Source organism: Protopterus annectens, chromosome 2.part1 (assembly GCF_019279795.1).
Source record: "Protopterus annectens isolate FY-2018-M chromosome 2.part1, PAN1.0, whole genome shotgun sequence".
Taxonomy (NCBI): domain Eukaryota; kingdom Metazoa; phylum Chordata; order Ceratodontiformes; family Protopteridae; genus Protopterus; species Protopterus annectens.
Genome location: NC_056729.1, coordinates 31712175 through 31733576, shown reverse-complemented (window position 1 = coordinate 31733576; position 21402 = coordinate 31712175). Strand labels below are relative to the sequence as shown.

Below are 21402 nucleotides of genomic sequence, written 5' to 3'. Positions count from 1 at the left end.
AGACAGACCTAGTGTGTCACCTCGATGACCTCAACGGGGACTGGGTGGCCTCCTCCCCAGGTCCCGGTAAAAAACAAGAGGACCGGAGCAGAGGAGGAGGCGATCCAGAAACCCTGGATGGAGAAGCCCGCTTGGCGGGCGGGGCCGAGGAAGAGTCCTCTGCCCGCCGCTTATGGTGCTTCTCCTTCTTTTTGGTTTTTCCGGCCTCCCTCTCCTCCGGAGCCGAAACGGGAGGTTGAGTCCCGACCAGAGGGAGGGAGACAAGTGTTGGCTACCACCAAGGGCTGGATAGCAGCCACAGAAGAACCAGAGACCGGAGCCGAGTCCAGGGGCAAAAGGCCCGCCAGGATCAGCTTCGACCTCCGGTCCTTAAGTGCCCTGGGGCTGAACGCTGCACAAATCACGCATCCCGAAGAGAGGTGTTCAACCCCAAGGCACCTAACGCACCGGGTGTTGCCATCCACCAGTGAAAGCTTATGGCCACACTCGGTGCATTTTGAAAAGATGGCTTTAGGGGCCTCCGACATGTTGTACAGAAAACACACTCACTAGGCCCCTACACACACCACAAACACACACTATGAACCAGCGAGGGTAGGGAGGAAAAAAATTCTACAAAAAAAGATATAAAAGAGGGAACCTGAACAGTCTTACACACTCACACAAGAGAAAGTACTAAAAAAAGTCAAGTTTTTCTCACAAAATTCACTGAACTACCAGGAGCTCGAAATCCAGCTTGTAGGCTTGAAGGGCGGCAAACTAGATCTGAGGTCAGTCAGGGTTGGCAGGGGATTATGGGTAAAGGGAGGAGCTAGGAGCTCAGATCTATGCTGTGGTAAAAGTTGCTGGATCGGATCCGTATCCCAAAGGTTGCTGACAAATGAAGTTCCTACTTCAGATTATCTATTTATCTGCACTATACAGAGGTCAAACATTAATGCAGTTGAGTTTGCTATTGTGCAAGTTTTAAGATGAAATATTTTAAAACCTTGTACATAGCATGGTTTTGGAATTATTGATGCAAATATGAACAAGCAATATTTGACACCTAGAGGCGTCAGTAGGAGCTAACTGCAGATGCACCTGGAGGCAACACTGATGTAATGAGTTAAGAGGAGTAGTCTCAGTGGTAGTTAGAGGAGGAGCAGGCCTAGGACAGTACAGTTGTGTACACTTACCATAAATGTAGATGTTCGAATGTATTCACTGTTGCAGTCATTACATTTGGGTAATCTGCTGACAGGTTGCCCTCAGTCGGCCTGAATAACAAAGTCTTGGGTCCTGCGTCGGTTGCAGTCTCCCTCTTTCGTGGCGTCAGGTCATCAGGGGTATAAAACATGCAGCAGATGCCATTTTAATCAGTTTTTCTTGCCCCAGATGTCAGGTACCCCCAAAATGGGGAGCAAAATATATAAATATATATATGCATGTAATTTAGAACACAAAAAGTTTACCTCCAACTAAAAGCAAATACACCAAAAAGGCTTTTGAGCATAGTGAAGGAAAGAAGAGGTATAATAATAGGGAAGAAAGGGGGGCTAGCGGGTGGGCAACCCGGACTGCAACAGTGAATACACTCGAACATCTACATTTATGGTAAGTGTACACAACTGTACTGTGTTCTTCGTGTTTCACTGTTGCAGTCATTACATTTGGGTAAAATCCCAAAGCTATGGATGGGAGGATGGAATTATACAGCATTAGGAGCAGCTATAAGGCCCTGCAGGACAGCAGTGGCAAAGCCTGCCCTGGATTTAGAAAAGAGAGGTAAATGGTAATGTTTTGTGAATGTATGAACTGAGCTCCAAGTAGCAGCTTCTAGAATGTCTCTGGTAGGAACCCCTCTGCGAAAAGCTGCATTAGCAGATGCACCCTGGTGGAATGGGATCTGATCCCCTTGGGGACAGGTGTACCATGGTGCATGTAACAAACGAATACAATGGCTTATCCATTTTGAAATAGTCTGCTTTGAGATAGACTTCCCCTCTGCCCCTGCAGCAAATGCCACCAGTAGTTGCTCAGACCTTTTTAGAGATTTTGTTCTGTTTAAGTAGAATCTTAGTTGTCTGTGTACATCCAATGAATGCAGAATCCGCTCTCCCTTGTTCTGCGGATATGGGAAAAAAGTTGGCAGATGAATGGGTCTGGTTAAGAGCCACACTGGATACCACCTTAGGCATAAAAGAAGGATTGGTCCTGAGGGCCACCCTGTCCGGATAAAAGACAATGAAAGGCACCACTGCCATGAGAGTCTGTAGTTCTGAAATCCTTCTAGCTGAAGTGACTGCTAAAAGAAAGGCGGTCTTCCAAGAAATAAATTTTAGGTCTGCAGTGGCAGCTGGTTCAAAAGGAGGTAGGGAGAGTTTTTTCCAGCACAAATTTGAGGACCCATGCAGAAGTTGGGGCTCTCCTGGGAGGTCTCATATTTTTGGCCCCTCTGAGGTACTGCTTTAGCAGGGGATGAGAAAAGAGAGGAGGCTCTGTGTTGTAATGAACCGAGATGGCAGAGGCATGGACTTTTATAGAAGAAAAAGATAGGCCCTTGTGAAGCATCTCAGTTAATATTGCAGAATCTGAGGAACACTGGGCATTGCTGTGTTTATTCCTTGTGCTTGGTTCCAGTCACAATCTCTTACATTTATCAGCATAAGATTTTCTAGTACTAGGCCTTCTAGCCTCCAAAATGGCATTCATCACAGGTTTACTGAGGGATGTGACTGGTGAAATTAGTTGATTAGCCATGCTGCCAGATTCAGAGTTTGGAGCTGAGTGTGCAGAATTTGACAGTTCTGCTGAGACAACAGATGAGGAGTCTGAGGCAAGTACCATGGAGGAAGGTGTGACATATTCCTTAGAAGTGGGTACCAATCGTGGCGAGGCCTGTCTGGAGCAATCAGAATCATTTTTGTTTTTTCCTGTCTGACTTAGTAAAACCTTGGAGAGCAGAGGTAGAGGGGGAAAAGCATAGAATGAAAAGTTTTTTCCAGCTGAAGGATAGAGCATCCACTTTCCAAGCGTTTTTGTAATGAATTATTGTGCAGAATTTTTCTAACTGATAGTTCTGGGGAGAGGCAAAATGATTTTTGTCTGGGCTCCCCCATTTTCGTGTCAACATGCTGAAGATTTGCAGATCCAGTTTCCATTCGTGTGGGTCCATAAGATTTCTGCTTAGGTCGTCTGCCAGAGTATTTTGCTTTCCTGGCAGGAATTGAGCTTGTAGATGTACTTGGTAAGTCATGGCTGTGTTCCACAAGGCCATGGCTAGTCTGCAAAGGGGGTAGGAGCGAGTACCCCCCTGCTTGTTTATGTACCACATAACTGCGGTGTTGTCCGTCCATCAGTAGTTGTCCTGGATGAAGGAAGTCTTTGAAGGCTGTCAGAGCATTCTGTACAGCTAGCATTCCTTTCTGGTTGATATGTAGGTGCATCTGAGTTGGGCTCCATTCGCCCTGAATGCATCTCCCTGCCAGATGGGCGCCCCAAGCATAGTCTGATGCGTCTGTAGTCAGGGTTTGGGTGGCAAGGGGTAGAGTGAATGACAGTCCCTTGTTTTGGTGACAGGCCTCTGCCCACCAAAGGAATTCCTGTTGCAGGCAAGGAATGAGAGGAATCATAGTTTCCAGGCTGTGACAATGTTAACTCCATGAGCTTTTTAGGTACCACTGAAGTTTCCTCATATGCAGTCTTGCATATGGAATTAGTAGAATGCAGGATGCCATGAACCTCAAAGCCTGCAGCATTTGTCTGGCAGATAGCTGGGTTTTTGTGGCCACTTGTTTGAAGTACGTTATCAATTGAACTTGTTTGTCTGGTATGAGGTAAGCCATCTGGGCAGTTGTATTCAAGCTTGCACCCAGGAATGTAATTATTTGAGAGGGTACCAGTTGTGATTTCTTTTCGTTTATGTTGTACCCTAGGCATGTTAGAAGCCTTTTCACAAATGCCAGATGTTGTAGAAGAGTGTCCTTGTCCTCTGCCTGAATTAGACAATCGTCCAGATAAGGATAAATTTGAATGTTTCTTTGTCTGCAAAATGCAATCACTGGTGCCAGGCACTTTGTGAAGACCCTGGGCGCAGTAGATAAGCCAAAGGGCAGTGCAGATAACTGGCAATGCAAATAGCCTGCTTTGAAGCGGAGGCATCTTCTGCAAGATTCCCTGATTGGGATATGCAGGTAAGCCTCTTAAGTCTAGAGTTACCAACCAGGCATTCTTGCCTAGCATAGGCAGTAGCTGTTGTAGAGTCAGCATCTTGAATTTTGGAATGTCCAGGAAAGTATTCAGAATGGATAAGTCCAGAACTGGACGCCATGATTTGTCTTTTCTGGGTACCAGGAAAAGTCTTTAATAAAAGCCTTGTCCCTTTTCTGGCACTGGTTGAATAGCCCCCATATCCATGATGGACATGACTTGTTTATGGGCCTCTGCCCACTGATTTGGAGGCAGATCTGGCCATCTGTTTGGAGTTGGCAACATGTGGAAATGAAATCTGTACCCTGGGATATTATATTTAAGACCCACTTGTCCCAGGTAATTAGATGCCAATTTTGAGCATGAAGTGCTAGTTTTCCCCCCAAAGGGGCTGCCAAAAGATAAGTGCTTGAAAATGGCAGAGGAAAGTCATTGAGACCGTTTACCGTATGGTGGTGCTTTTCTACTTCCTGATTTGGAGGTGGAGGCACCCCATTGTTTTGTCCTGTAAATTCCTTGTGACTGAAACCTGGAGCCCTTGGAGTGTCTGGTTTTGACTTGAGCGGCTCTGTTGGGTACTGGAAAGGACCAGTTCTTAGTAGGCCAGTGCCTACTGAATCTGGGTGGCTGCACTTGCAAGAAATCTTTTACAGTTTGCATAGATTTAGCTTGGTCTTCCATCTTTTTCAAAACCTCTTCTGCCTTATTACCAAACAGACTGCCCTGCTGTAAAGGAGCATCCAGCAATTTAGCTTTAACATGATCAGGCAGATTTTGCTCCTTGAGCCAAGCATGCCTTCTTATCACAGATCCAGTTACGGCGGCCCTGCAAGAGGCCTCCAAGGAATCAAAACCACATTGCAAAGTATTCTTTCCAACTTGTTCAGGTGAATGCAATAAATCCTGTAATTCTATTTTCCACACAATCAGAAATCATCATCATTTTCTGCTTCAGTAAGCCCATGACATGCTGTTGATATTTAAACATATGGAATTGACAGTTTAAAGCCCTGATTGCCAGGGTTGCAGACGTACAAACCTGCTTACCCCATCTATCCAGCGCCCTGGAGTCTCTATCAGAAGGGGTAGGATTTTTAGCAGTAGAAGCCTTAACACCCTTGGGACCCTGAGAAATTGTTTCAGGGTCAGCAGTAGGATTTTTGAAAAGAAACTTGTGGGAGTCAGGAACCCTGTAATATCTGTCTGGCTTACTAGGAGCCTGAGGCAGGGAATCAGGAGCCATGCTGGATTCTGAGAAAACTTCATCAACAATCTCTAAAACAGGAGGTATAGCCAAAGGCCTATGCTGAGGAAGAAGAAGAAAATCCTCTTTTTGGATTCTGAAAAATCCTGACTCTCCCAATGAAAATGTTCCCTTAAGGTATGCAAAGTCTCTCCAAAAGAAAAATCCACAGGAGAAGCAGAAGGGATGGATTCTTCTGCATCAGAGTCCTCATAATAAGGGGGATAGAAATTCATGATCAGAAGAGGAATCAAAAGAAAATGGAAACCTGATCTGAAGATTCATAATCAGTGCCTTCTCTTAGCAGGAGGGGGTTGGGAACCCCTGAACAAGGTAATTAAATCCTCAGCCATTTTGATCATTTGTTTTGTTTAGGCATAGGGGCCTGAGCACGTGGCTCATGCATCTTTTTTTTAGACATAGAAGTTGGTTTTGGCCTTGTTTTTGATTATGGCGTCGGTTTAATATACAAATCTTTAGGCCTGAAAACACCCTCAGAAGCCGGTGCCTGCTCAGCGGCTCCGGACCCATCCAAGGTAGAGACATCCGCGGGTTTAATACTTGGAGAATCTCGTGGCATACCGGACTCCGAATGGGTCTCGGTAGAGGCTTGCGACTCAAAAGTAGCGGGCATCAGGGGCTGCGAAAGTGCCTGAGTACCAGCGACTGACTTAGGAGTAGCTTAGTCGTCGGTTTTGGACCTAGACGGTCTGTCTCTGTCTTTTTCTTTGCACTTTTTGTGAATTCCGGTAGTCTGATTGCTAACCGATGGCATTTCAAGATAGTTAAATCTTGAACCAAAGTATTTAGAAGCAAAAATATACTGACACTTAATAGTGTGTTGATTAAATTTAGCACAAAACCGACAGCAAGGCACATTGTGGTCAGGGCCTAGGCAAGGAATACAGTACAAATGAAAATCCTTATGAGGTATTTGCTTGCCACAAGTTAACACAATTATTAACTTTTACTGACATCAGTAAGGAGCAAGAAAAAGTTTCCCCAACGGGGTACTTAGCTTTAGTTTGAAGACTTTGGTTCTGAAACTCGAAAACGAAAATTTCAGGAGTCGGCCAACCAGCACTTGCGAACTGCTTCGGGCACCACACAGCAAGAAAGACGGATTAAAATGGCGTTGGCTGCATGTTTTATACCCTGACGACCTGACGTCATGGAAGAGGAGATAGCAACTGACGCAGGACCCAAGACTTTGTTATTCAGGCCGACAGAGCGACCTGCCAGCAGATTACCCAAATGTAATGACTGCAACAGTGAAACACGAAGAACATCAGGCGTCGTTCCTGTGGAAGAAGAATCCTGTTCTGGTACAGTGAGCGGCTGTCCGATGAAGCCTGGTTCTCTCTCTACATCAGCCGAAGGAGTAACCTCCAAGGACATGTCAATTGGAGTTTCCAAGGTGGCTTTCACAAAGGTACCCGCCAAAGACACCAGTTCTTCCAGAAGTTCCTCAGCCCCTTGACTGGTAGCTGGCGGGATGTCTGACTTCGGAGGTGCAGATGCAGTAGACCTTGCAACCTTGGCCTTCTTTTTAGGAGGCTCCACCTCGACTGCCGACTTGGGTCGATGCCTAATGCTAATAATTTTAGTTGCTGTTTTTCCACAAAACATTTCAGGGCTGCCAGACGACTGTGAAGGGTTATAGGGATGAAAGATTGGCAAAAGCTACAGGTCATACGGTCGTGGGATTGGCCTAAGCAAAAAAGACAGACCGTGGGAATCCTTGTGCAGAATCTGGCGGCTGCACTTACATTTCCCCTATCTAGCTAACATCAGCTATTTAAAAGGGAGCAACAGCAACCTAAGCCTAAGTAGAGCAATGAAAAATCCACAACATGGTACTTATCTTTAGACGTCTTCTGAAGCGCGGAGTGAAGTGAGCAAGCTGATGGTCAACTGCGACAGAAAAGTTCTGAGGTCTGTGCGTGCAGATGTCACATTTAAAGCCCATTATTTATGGTCCTGCGTGTGACGTGCTATGCACCTAACAGTAAAGTACAGTTTTGTACCTACCATAAATGTAGATGTTAGACTGTATATACTGTTGCAGTCATCACACTTGGGTTATCCTGCCGTCAGGCAGTCCCCGCAGTCGGTCGAATCCCAAAGTCTTGGTCCGGCGTCAGTTGTCTTCGCTTCTTCCCTGACGTCAGTGCGACAGGGTGATAAAAGAGGCAGCCGACGCCATTTTCTTCAGTTTTTCTTGCCCCAGATGTCAGGTGCCCCCAACTAGGAAGGCAATACAAATAACTATGCAAAAATACCTTGGTACATAAAAAAAATAGTACTAGCTGTTAGCAAATACACCATATAGACATGCATCCAATAGATTGATGTACATGGAGTTATAACTAACACCCTGGTATGTAGAGGGGATGGTGGGAGGGTAACCTGGACTGCAGCAGTATATACACTCGAACATCTACATTTATGGTAGGTACAAAACTGTACTATGTTCATCGTGTTATACTGCTGCAGTCATCACACTTGGGTTGAATCCCAAAGCTATGGATGGGTGGTTGGTACTAAACTGGGTTAGGTGAAGCTAGGATGCCCTGCAGAACTGCAGTGGCAAAACCAGCTCTGTTTTTTGAGTATAATGGAAGGTGGTAGTGCTTGGTAAAGGTGTGCACTGAACTCCAAGTAGCTGCCTCCAGAATGTCCTTGGTTGAAACCCCCTGAGAAAGGCTGCTGAGGTTGCTGTAGCCCTGGTAGAATGGGACCCAATATTAACAGGCACTGCTTTTCCATGGTGCGAGTAGCAAAAGCGGATACAATGTGCTATCCATTTGGAGATGGTCTGATTTGAAATAGCCTTTCCTTGTGAACCTGCAGCATAGGATACAAAGAGTTGGTTCATTTTTCTGAAGGTCTTTGTCTTACCCAAATAGTAACATAGCTGTCTGTGAATGCCCAAAGAGTGAAGGAGTCTTTCTCCTTTATTCTGGGGGTTTGGATAAAAGGTGGGTAAATGAATGGTCTGATTCAAAGTCACACTGGATACTACCTTTGGCATAAAGGTAGGGTTAGTTCGAAAAGAGAGACTGTCCTAATGGAAAATGATGAAAGGTTCCACTGCCATAAGTGCCTGTAGTTCTGAGACCCTGCGTGCTGAGGTAATAGCCAGCAACAGAGCTGTTTTCCATGACAAGTATTGTAGTTCTGCTGAGAAGGCTGGTTCGAAAGGAGGCAGTGTTAATTTTTCTAAAACGAAGTTGAGGTCCCAAGCTGGCGTTGGGGGTTTTCTGGGAGGGTCTTGTATTCTTAGCCCCTCTGAGAAACTGCCTTAGTAAAGGGTGTGAGAATATGGGAGGATCCGTATTATATTGAGCTGAAATGGCTGAAGCATGGATCTTAATGGATGAGAAAGAAAGGCCTTTGTGTAGCATCTCAGTTAAGTATTGCAGTATTTGAGGAATGTTTGGTATCCAAGGATTTTGGCCTTTAGCCTGGTTCCATGCACAAAATTTTTTCCATTTGTCTGAGTAAGTTTTTCTGGTGCTGGGCCTCCTGACCTCCAAAATGACATTCAGGACGTCCTTTGAGAGAAGTGTTGATTGATAATTCAAGGTATTCTCCATGCAGCTACATTTAAAGTCCTGAGCTGACTGAAGGATCTGAGAGTTTTGCTGAGTCAACAGAAGTGGGAATTGAGGTAAGATCCATGGAGGGCTGTGAGTCAAGGTCCTTAGTAATGGGTACCCAGTGCCGACGTGGCCAGTCCGGAGCAATGAGGATCATTTGTGGTCTCTCTGATCTGACTTTCAGTAATACCTTGGTCAAGAGAGGTAGTGGTGGGAAGGCATAGACTGTCAATACTGTCCAACTGAATGATAGGGCATCCACTTTCCAGGCTAGGGAATGATAAGTCCTTGTGCAAAATTGCTGTAGTTGGTAATTGTTGGGGAAGGCAAATAGATCTATGTTTGAGCGTCCCCACCTTTGAGTCATCATTGAAAATACTTGTGGGTTTAGTCTCCACTCGTGAGGATCTGCCAAATTTCTGCTTAATTCGTCTGTCAATATGTTTTCCTTTCCTGGCAGGAATTGTGCTTGCAGTTGTACTTAAGTCAATGCTGTGTTCCACAATGTCATTGCCTGTCTGCATAAAGGGTAAGAATGTGTTCCTCCCTGTTTGTTTATGTACCACATAACTGTGGTGTTGTCTGTCCTTAGTAGTTGTCCTGGATGCAAGAGGTCCTTGAAGGCTGTCAGTGCATTTTGCACAGCTAGCATCTCCTTTCGGTTGATGTGTAGATGCATTTGTTTTGCAGACCATTTGCCCTGTATGCACTGTCCTGCCATGTGTGCTCCCCAGGCGTAGTCTGAAGAATCTGTTGTCATAGTTTGGTTTGCTGGAGGTAAGACAAAAGGAAGACCCTTGTTTATTTGACATGCTTGAGCCCACCATAGGAACTCTTTTTGAAGGCAGGGAATGAGAGGTATACTTGTTTCGAGGCTGTGCCTGTGTTGAGTCCATACACTTTTCAGGTACCATTGTAATTTCTTCATATGCAGCTTTGCATGTGGAATTAGTTGAAAGCAGGATGCCATGAACCCCAATGCCTGCAGGATTTTCCTTGCAGTGAGCTGGGTAAAAGTTGCCATCTTTTTGAAGTATTGAGTCAGTTGTTTTTGTTTGTCTGGCGTGAGATAAGCCATCTGGGCCGTAGTATTTAAGCTGGCACCCAGGAATATTATGTCTTGTGAGGGTATTATCTTTGACTTCTTTTTGTTTACTGTGTACCCTAGGCAACTTAGCAGCTTTGTTACAAATGTCAGATGCTGTAATAAAATGGCCTTGCTGTCCGCTTGGATCAGACAGTCGTCCAGATATGGATAAATTTGTATTCCTCGTTGTTTGCAGTATGCAATTACTGATGACAGGCATTTCGTAAATACTCTGGGCACAGTAGATAAGCCAAAGGGCAATGCAGAGAATTGATAATGCGTTGTACCTGCCAAAAATCTGAGGTATCTTCTGCAATCTTGTCTGATAGGGACATGCAGGTATGCCTCTGAGGTCCAACGTTACCAGCCAAGACTCCTTGCCCAGCATGGGAAGAAGCTGCTGTAGTGTGAGCATTTTGAATTTGGGTACCTCCAGGTATGTGTTTAGAACTGAGAGGTCTAAAATGGGTCTCCAGGCTTTGTCCTTTCTTGGTACTAGAAATAGTCTTGAGTAAAAACCTTGACCTTGCTCCTTTGTAGGTACCTTTTGAATTGTTTTCATATCCATGAGAGCTGAAATTTGCGTTTGTGCCTCTGCCCATTGGTTTGGAGGCAGATTTGGCATGCCTCTCATCCGTGGTAAAGTGTGAAAACGAAATCTGTAGCCTCGGGTAATAATATCCAGAACCCATTTGACTTTGTTATGATGCGCCAATTTTGTGGAAATAGAGCCAGTTTTCCTCCCAAAGGTGCTGCCAGGGCAATTTTGCTTGGCAGGCGAAGAGGAAAGTCATTGTGTTTGTTTCCTGGAGGGTTGAGATCTTTCGTCTCCACCTCTGAGTTGTTGTATGCCATTGTCTAGGCCTGAAAGAACCTTGTGGCTGGCCTCTGCCACTTGGGCGTCTGTACCTACCCCTTTGGGGTCTGTCTGATACAGGAAAGGACCAGTTTTTTGATGGCCAGTTTCTGCTGAAACGAGGAGGTTGTACCTGTAAAAAAATCTTTAACTGTCTGCATAGATTTTGCCTTTTCTTCCATGTTCTTTAAAACTTCCTCTGCTTTGACACCAAATAACACATCTTTCTGCAATGGTGCATCCAATAACTTTGCTTTGACATGTTCTGGTAAGGCTTGCTCTTTTAGCCAAGCATGTCTACGTATTACAGATCCTGTGACAGCTGCTCTACATGAGGCTTCCAATGAATCAAAACCACAATGTAAAGTATGCTTTCCCACCTGTTCTGCTCCATGCAGCAAATCCTGCATCTCTCTGAAATCAGGTTGATCTGTCTGAGGGATCATTTTCTGCTTTAACTGTGTAATCAAGTACTGCTGGTATTTTAGCATGTGGAATTGGCAGTTTAAGGCCCTCATGGCCAAAGTGGCAGACGTATACACTTTCTTCCCCCATCTTTCTAATGCTCTGGAATCTCTTTCAGAAGGTAGTGGATTCTTAGCAGTAGAGGCCTTAACCCCTTTGGGACCCTGGGAAATAGTTTTGGGGTCTGCAACAGGGCTTTTATATAGAAACTTATGAGAATCAGGAACTCGGTAGTATCTGTCTGGTTTAGCTGGTGCAGGAGGTAAGGAATCTGGGTTTAGACTAGATTCGGTGTAAACATCATCCAAAATGTCTAAAACTGGAGGAATTGCAAGGGGTCTATGCTGTGGGAGAAGAAGGAACTCATGGAGTCTTTTCTTAGAGTCAGAGTAATCTTGGCCTTCCCAGTGGAAGTGTTCCCTCATGGTGTGTAAAGTTTCCCCAAAAGAGTAGTCTTCCGGGGGGGGGCAGAGGGAATGGACTCTTCAGCATCTGAGTCTTCATAAGGAATGAAGGAATAATCCTGGTCCTCACAGTTAGCTGAGGAACTGGATGCTTGGTCAGAGGTAGGATAATCTTCCTCCAGTCTGGGCCTTTTGTCAGGAGGGGGTTGTGAACCCCTGATAAAGGTAATTAAATCCTCAGCCATCTTAAGCATCTGTTTTTTAGGCATAGGGGCCTGTGGGGGGAACTGTGGACCCGGTTTCCTAACTTTTAAGGGGGGTTTTAAGTTTAGCATAAGACTTAATAGAGATAGTTGTCGGTTTGAAAACACCCTCAGAAACTGAAGGCCTGTCCAAAATCTCCGGATCACCGTCAGGGTTGGCGTCGAAGGGGCGAGATGGAATCGGCTCCTGAGGCCCAGCTGATTCGGTCTGGGAGGCAGTCAGAATTTCTAAATCAGCGGTAGTCAGGGGCTGCGTAGGCACCTCGCTGAAAACCGGAGAACCGGCAGTAGGCCTTGCTGAGGCCTCGGTATCTGGTCTTGGCCTTGGTTGCCTGTCCTTATCCTTGCGTTTTTTAATCATTGCTGATGTCGGTTGTTTCGACGACATGCTAAAATTACATTTTCTGCCAAAATAATGTCGGGCGAAATCTGCCCGACGCTTGATTGTACGTTTGTTGAACCTAGCACAAAACCGACAACCAGAGACGTTGTGGTCTGGGCCTAGGCAAGGAATACAATAAGAATAAAAATCCTTATGAGGTATTTGCTTCCCACAAGAAATGCAATTATTAACTTTGTCTGACATCGGTCTGAGGCAAGAAAAGTTTCCCCAACGGGGTACTTAGCTTTAGAGAAGACTTCGGGCTGAAATTCGATTCGAAAATCTCAGGAGCTAGCCGACCGGCACTTGCGAACTGCTTCTGCTTCGGGCACCGTGCGGTAAGAAAGATCGAAGAAAATGGTGTCAGCTGCCTCTTTTATCCCCCTGTCGCATTGACGTCAGGGAAGAAGTGACGACAACCGACACCGGACCATGACTTTGGGATTTGGCCGACTGCGGGACCGCCTCACAGCAGGATAACCCAAGTGTGATGATTGCAGCAGTATAACACAATGAACATCCAGGCTTAACTTTTTGCATAGGAGCCAGACGTTCAGGTCGCCTGAGGTGCAGGATCCCACAAGGAGAATAGTGCAACATGAGAATAGAAGGACATAGACACCACAACAGCAGGCATCACATGCCTCCTCTGAACAAAACAAGCAGGCTTTGTGAGAAACTTTCCAAGGAATTTTGCCTTTCACACAGACACCTCTGTTTTCTCCCAGACTTGAGACAAACTTCGTAAGTTATATACAAAAAATAGAGTTAAAGTCTCCAGTATGGGTAAAGAGGATTACAGTATGGATGTTGGGAATTAAAAGTTAAGGAGTGAGAAAAACAGAAGCTTGGTAGAGTGGTGAAGAGTATTTGAAGAAGGTGAATAAAGTATGAAGGTGAGAATGAAATTGAAATGTAAAGTGGAGATTAAGATGAGAAGGAAATTGAGGAGGAGTGGTAGAAAGGTTTGTTGTGTAGGTGATTGAGGTTATAAAGGGGTAGGGATATGAGCTGACAAAGGAAGATGGATTTACACAGATGAATTACTGTGGCCATTTTTGTTTTTGTATTATAATCGGACATTTGATAGTAATGAGCTAAAATACAATACAGTGGTCATTAAGGTCATTAATTTGATTAGTCAGTAAAGCATAATTGGTTTGTGTGTGAGATTTTCTGACTAGAATATATTTGTGTGAAGCACATTGGAGTAGTTTTCATTGGGTATTTTTTTTTATGAAACAACGCTGAAATGCATTTCTGCGGTCTTTATTTTTATCATAGACACAAGAGGTTTGTACAGCCAACAAAATGGATATAATTGCTGCGTGAAATGCTGTCTGTGGATGAAAATTACCCTGCTGTCATTTGGCTTTGCAGAACATGTATAGTTATGTGAAGCAAGCTCACATACTTTGGCCATTTTTAGTCATAGTAAAGTGGCCATAATTGATTGGTATTTGCTTACTGATGGGTAACTGGCTAGATAAGCTGATCATAGAACAAGCCACAGGAGCAGGATTCAGGATACAAAGAATTTATTCCGGTACCTCGGCCCAACAGCCTTCAAAGGAATAAATATCAAGCCACCAGATGCAATATATATACTGGTGCTGCCCCAAAATCAACAATTAAACAATTAAATACAATTGAGAATGAATTAAACAACTCCCAAGAATTAAAGACACAAACACAATTCTTAGCAATTTTTAAGAACACTTCAAACTGAAATACATTAAATTGCTCATCAAAAATACTATTAAATATTTAAATTCACTTCCAAATTCAAACCTCGAGGTTTTAAAGTACCATATTTCAAAATGAATCTACTTTCTAGATTTAGTAAACTTTGTGGTGTAGTTTACATTATTGGTTGTGACTGTGCTTTGCCTAAATATTATATAGGTCAGACAAAACGCCAATTAAAAATACGTGTATTAGAACACATTGGTGATGTGCGCAATGCTAGGATTAATAGTCCAATATTTGAACATTTTCATAGTGTGCATAATGGGTCTATGGACTCATTATTCTTTTGTGCTTTGGCCAAACCTAATGCATATTTTGGAGGCAGTTTTCAACAAAGTTTACTAAATCTAGAAAGTAGATTCATTTTGAAATATGGTACTTTAAAACCTCGAGGTTTGAATTTGGAAGTGAATTTAAATATTTAATAGTATTTTTGATAAGCAATTTAATGTATTTCAGTTTGAAGTGTTCTTAAAAATTGCTAAGAATTGTGTTTGTGTCTTTAATTCTTGGGAGTTGTTTAATTCATTCTCAATTGTATTTAATTGTTTAATTGTTGATTGTGGGGCAGCACCAGTATATATATTGCATCTGGTGGCTTGATATTTATTCCTTTGAAGGCTGTTGGGCCGAGGTACCGGAATAAATTCTTTGTATCCTGAATCCTGCTCCTGTGGTTTGTTCTATCATTTGTTTGCTGCTGCTGTTGGTTGCTGTTTTAGATAAGCTGATCCAAAGAGAGACTGTTTAGAAACAAATGAAAATTATAGATGCATACAACATATCAGAACAAATGCAAAATCAAATGTTATCAAGGGTCTTTGAGCAAACAAATGCTGTTGCACATCCTTAATTGTAACAGAGTCTTGTGAACAGAGAAACATTATTGAGATGGTTAACAGTAAAAACAAAGTATGTATATGCTGTAAATGTTGTGAATTCCGTTTTAAATTTCAGCATTTCAGGAAACCAGCAGGACAGCATTTTAGGATAGTATGCAAGAAAGACTGTCAGCATTCTGTTACAAGGGAGAGCATTGAGTAAAGTGGGGTTTAGCAGACTGTTTAGATGCCAAGCTGCATAAATGCTCAACAGCAGTAATCATGCAGTTAATGAGGACAGACATTACACTCCTATAAGATTTAAAAATCAGAGAAATTTCGTTCCCTCCCCCGAAAGTGCAAGAGATTGGAGGTTTTAAAGTGAAAAGTAAAGGTGTTTCATGAAATATGCAGCACTATATTTTACCATACCGGTCACTTCTATGAAATATAGATAAACTAGCTCATAAAAAGTACAGTCACCCCCATCAACGCTAAATTTTAGAAACCTACGTCAAAAAGGAACGACTACAAAAATAAAAGCCTGCCAACACAGCTTGTAAGACAACACTAGGCTGCTCAGAATTAATGACTGAATGCAACACTACTAAGAGTCAAGCAAAACTTTATCTGGTAATGCAAAGTCAATCCTTTGAGTTACCACTTTATACACTAAAATAGCAACCAAAGTTAATACTGCAACACCTAAACAATTAAATCAGTACAGCTCAAAGTTCTCCAACTTAAAAAAAAAAAAAAAACAAATCCTGCACATCTTACCTCAGCAGCTATATTTCCAAGTGTATCAAGTCCCAACTGCCTTAATGACACAAAATGACAGTGAGCACAGAGCAAGAGAAAGCGCAAACAAGTGCGATTAGCTGCCAGTAGTTTAACATTCCCTTCTTCAAATGAAAGGTTTCGCAGAATCACAGCAATCTGCAATACTCTTTGCCCTTCAATGTCATTAATGCCCAGCTTACGGGGTGGATGAAATAAAGGATCCCATCTGCTCTCAGCTAAGCCATCTAAGACAAGAATACAAAATAAGCAGGTTTAATGACTTATTCTTTAGGGAATAATATTTTCAAAACATTAAGATACTGCTTACCCACCTAATAGTTTATTTCGATCAAAAATAAGGTCCCGTACTTCATCATCTTCTACAATGTCTCTCCAAAACTGGGAAAAATGAGAAAAGAAAAAAAAAAACTACTACACAAATACTCCACAAGGCAATACATAAAATGTAGTGTTTCATTCAGGAAAATATACTAGTACATACATAAATATCTTCATGTAAACAAAGGAGTGCTACATATACACGACTTTGCAAGACTTGCTTTCTCAGCATTTTCCATAACTTACCATTGTGCAATTACTTACTGCAGCATTTTACAAGAACTTTGTACAACAAAACTTTAACTCAGTAAGTTAAACATGTAAACTATGGTCTTCAAAATACAATACTAAATAGCATATTTTTCAAACTGTTTCCAGTAGCAATCACAACCACTGATGAAACTAAGACACTTCATATATTTCAGCCACATAAAGGTAGCAAGAAGCTTCAACAACACTGGCTAACTGTGGTAATGGTCTACAGAACCTACAATACAAAAGATAAGGGATATAATCCTGCAGGAAAAGTGTTCAACTTATGAAAAATATGACAATAAAAGCAGAAAAGTTTATTCTAAATAAAACATGTTAATCTGAAAATTCATAAAATGATAACAATCCAGACTTCCATTATGTCACACTGCTGCAATACAGCATCCAAATGTTTATTATAGTTTCCCATAGGTGTAAAGTACAACAATCAGCATGGTTTTAAATTTAAAGCATATCAGGTGTTTGACTGTGGATGTCTACACAAAATAAAAATATTCAAAATACTACAGATTCAGCTGTAAAAAGCTACTTCACTAAACATCCAACAGGAGAGATAAAAGGAACACCTTACTTTACAGAACAATGAAGAAAGAATTTTCTGGTATCACAGAAGATATAGTTTAAATGAAAAGCCCTAGAAGACATGCTCTTACAGTAATCAGGCAACACGGTGATGAAAGTTAAATTAGTGTGGCTCAAGTGCCTGTAGAGCTAACCAGAAAGGATGAGATTAAGTGGTCACTACCAACTCACCCATTTCAGAGGGACAGAAGTAGCTATGGTCCACCAAGAGGGTGATACTTATTACTCCAAACATGGAGTATGGGCCTAGGGATCTCCCGCTGCTTCATGCTGCACTCACGAGCTAAGGTCTCCTGTAAGGGCAAAAATTACAGAACCTGATGAGCCAGTGAGGGTGTGTTTTAGGGAAAGGGCAGGCTGCAACAAACAAAATAATACCCCCCACCTCCCAATGATGCTCATCATTGGGGAACTGAAACAGGAACAAATGTGCATACTTAACTGTCCAAGATTTTGCAGAACATTGCTGACTTTGCCCCGTTCTTTGTAACATTTCTGAATTCCAGTAAATTACTGAATACTACACTCCGTCATTAATGACAGACACTACAGTTTACTACTACTTATTGTTCAGAAAATGCATACTAGAGCATAACTTGCTGCTCTATTAACTTTATAAGTGAATTAGATTAATAATAAAAAAATTGTCCCAGATTTTGGGCTTTCGTCTCGCCATTATTCTAGGTTTTGTCCAGACATATTGAGCAGAGGTGTGAGGTCTGTGAATGGGCCGCAAGGCTGTCTCCTAGCCCAGGAATGCCCATCCCCATTTCCTGCAAAATGAATGGGCCAACCGAGGGCTGGTAGTGAAACCATTGTGCGAAGTTCTGTAGGAGGACAGAAAAAAAATACAAAGTTAAGGGTCATGAACGTAATTCATGGAACAGATTAACAGAATTCCAATCAAACCTGCCATATACTGGCATAGAGAGGGTTCTCTACCTGCAACAAATTAGGGCAGATCAAAGAAACATGTTGGGTGATAAAAGCAAGTTTGGGGGTGCACAGTTGTGGACAAGCTTTCTTTCACTTTTGAGAAGATACTGCTTGGATGGAGTCCCACTACCATGGGACTCTAAAACAGACTAAGGAATAAATGACTGTATGAAGTGGAGGCTATAACCATGACAGCAAGTGCACTAATGTCAATGCATGCCATGCTTACACTCTGACTGGCAAAAAACTAGGACAGGGGAAATGAATGGGTTGGGCTCAAGGACAGCTTGATGTCTAGTATTCACTGTGGGAAATAGTACAAAGAAAAAAAAAAAGTTATGTACTTACCATAATGATAGATCCATGTCGTCTTCCGCCTGGTTTAACCTGTGGGTTATTGGATCCAACTCCAACCATTCTAGAGTCTTCTGCCCAGACAGTACCTATGGAGCAGACAGCTTTCTACAGAGAAAGGAATGTCTTCAGACTGGTCTAAACTTTCGGATCCAAAGGCTTCCAGAGTCTGCTCTGAAGTCCCCACTGACAACAGAGTTCCACTATCGGAACCAATCTCCATCCTTGGAGCCGATGACTGCTCAGCTTCCATAGCCCTTTCTTGCCAGATCCCCAACACTGTCTACAAGGTCTACTAGGAGCCTCTCAGATGAAGATGTGGACAGTGTGGTGCAGATGCTTCTCAAGACACCTGCTTTTGTCAAGCTTCTTTTGGATCCGAACCCAAAGGAGTTGGATCAGACTCATATTACCCCTGTGGCACCTACTCTTCCGCTAAGCCATCCCATGGTTTCAGAGCTGGAAGACTCTGACATCCAGCTAATGTCTGTATCTGATCCGAGACCACCTGTTAGCTCTTCGGATCGGATTACTGCCCAGAGTGTTTCTGCCCAGTCAGAGCAGGAAACCTCTGGGAGCAGACACTAACTGGTCAGATCCTCAAAGCAGGTTCGATCACTTCAGATCTAATGCTGTCCCTTGGGGCCTCAGCTCAGATGGGTTCGGCTCCTACCGCTTCTTTGGAGCTTCCATCTCCTGCGCTGAGGACTCTCTTGGGCCATACATCCTTGTTGTCAGGTCTGGGGAGTTTCTCAGAGCAGGGATGGTCTGCTTTCGAGGTTATGAGGAGGGTGATGGCTGCTCCTCAGACTCGGACACAGCCCCCTTCAGAGCAACAGTAGACTGTAGCTGCTCAGTGGTCTTTATCTCACACATGCCCTAGACTTTCCATTATCCCCGATGAACATTTGCTACCACCACACATTTGCTGGTGGCAAGACTCACTGCAGGTCATTGCAAATAGACCTTTAGTTTTTCCTCATCTCCAAGCCACAGTTGTGACAGAAACTTCCTTTCTTGGGTGGGGAGGACATTTCAAAAAGACGACTGTCCAAGGGACCTAGCCAAGCTTTGAAGCTGGTCTTTGCATCAGTGTCTTGGCGAGGAGAGTGTTCATCTTAGTAGGCCTTTCAGGAACTTCTTCCCAAAGGTGTAATTACTATCCAAACTGACAATACATTTGTGGTTTGGTATCTGAACAAGCAAGGAGGAACATGTTCCTAATTCCCTATGTCAACAGGTCATGAAGGTTTGGAAATGGGTGATGTCCTGTAGCAGTTGACTGGTAATCACAACCTGGGGAAATCCATCATTTTGGCAGACGGTTTGAGCAGGAACATTTTCTTGCCTCACAAGGGATCCCTGAACTGAAAGGTAGCAGCTCAAATTTTCAGTTGCCAGGGTTACCCCCCCCCCTGCAGTCTTTTCATCTTCTGTCCAACACAAAATGCAGCAGTTTGTGCTCCCTAATATCTTCCAAGGAACAGCCACAAAGGATGTTCTTCTGTATTGTTAGCCTCCGGGTCTCCTGAACGGCTACATGAATACCCCCCATGCCCTTGATGATCAAGTTTCTTCAGTGGGCAGCCCATTGTAGAGCAGTAGTTATTGCCCCATTCTTGCCATTATAACCTTAGTTCCCCTTTCTTTAGCTTCATCTATGTCACCAGTTCTGGGTGCTGGGACTGCTCCCATATCTGATTTTAAATCCTGCAGGGGTGACTGCAAAGAAACTCCACTACCTTAAACTGACTTGCATGGTTTCGCCAACTCCAGTGATAGCCCAGAATCCCAAGCTGACAGTTATTTATATTCTTTCATCATCCCAGAAACCTTCCCCTAGGAAGGTGCATACTAGTAAGTGGAAGCGTTTCTCTATTTAAGCCTCTTCTAAATGCTCAGACCTCTTTCGGAACTGACTTTTTGGCTGGTCATTTTCACTCTGGTTTGAGTCATTCTAGCATTAAGGTGCACTTTGCTGTCAACTACAGTTTCCACAATGGCAAGGATAATAAAGCCTGTGGCAGCTCAAAATACCTCAAGCCTTTCAGAGGGGCACCTTTTTTTGCGGCCCCCTATTCAAGATCCAGTACTTCCTTGGGAACTTCCTGTGATGTTACAAGTGCTTGCTGAGCCTTCTTTGAACTTTCAGGTACTGTATCTTTAAAGTTGTTGTCCTGGAAGAACCTCTCTCTCTCATGGTTGTCACTTCTGCCAGAAGGGTTTCTGAGCTTCATGCACTAGCCTTCATTCCTCCTCATTTGATTTTTCTTGAGGACAGAGTTACTCTCAAGAGAAATCCTTTTTGCCTAAGTTGCCTTGGAGACTACTTTGAAACTGCCAATTCATTTACCAGTCATCTTTTCAAACTTCAGTAATGAGTGAGAATTATTTGCTTCATCTTGTTTAGATGTGCATATAAAACTCTGGCTCTATTTGGACAGAACTAAAAGTTTTAGAAAATCTGACCAAATGTCTGTTCTTTTTTAAGTTGAGGCTCAGAACATCTCTATCCAGAGTGACCCTATCCAAATGGCTGTCCAACTGTACATCATCTGTGACGTCCTATTCATCTGCTGCAGTATTCATCACATTAGGAAGTCTGCCTCTGGCTGACTCATATGTTCAGCGAGTCTTCATGCTACGGAGAGGTATGTGCTATGCCTTGCGTCATGCCAACACGCACCAACCTCAGAACTTTTCTGCCACCTGTATGATCACCTGCTCCAGATGTTCACTCGCCAGATCGGTTGTGTACCAGATAAGTACCCTATTGGGTTTTTTTCTCTTTTACATATATATTTTTGTTTCTGCTGCTTATTTGTTGGATGATTTCATGTCAGCTAGGAAAGGAAAGTGCCAGTGTGGAAGGCAGATTCCATACAAAGACACCTATGACCTCTCTAGGCCTAGACCAAATCACAATACATTGCCCCAAAAACTCTTAGGAGCTGCTTAGTGTCACTCAAACTCTACTTAGAGAACCAAAGCCTTAAGCGTCTGGCACGGGAGTTGGATGGGACATCAGGTCCTTTGGTTGAGCCCCTAGTGAAAAAGGCCAAGAAATCTTGG

At 43.3% G+C, this 21402-nt stretch overlaps 1 protein-coding gene across 1 annotated transcript in view; it reads right to left on the bottom strand.

Annotated features, from left to right (window-relative positions):
- The window catches only part of ARID2 (AT-rich interaction domain 2), a gene marked incomplete in the record, with an annotated part of 2057481 nt that overhangs the window by 1684689 nt on the left and 351390 nt on the right, over nt 1-21402 (bottom strand). Inside the window, 2 exon segments of the mRNA XM_044061997.1 lie at nt 15844-16091; nt 16179-16245. Of these exon segments, the coding sequence (XP_043917932.1) occupies nt 15844-16091; nt 16179-16245 (315 nt within the window).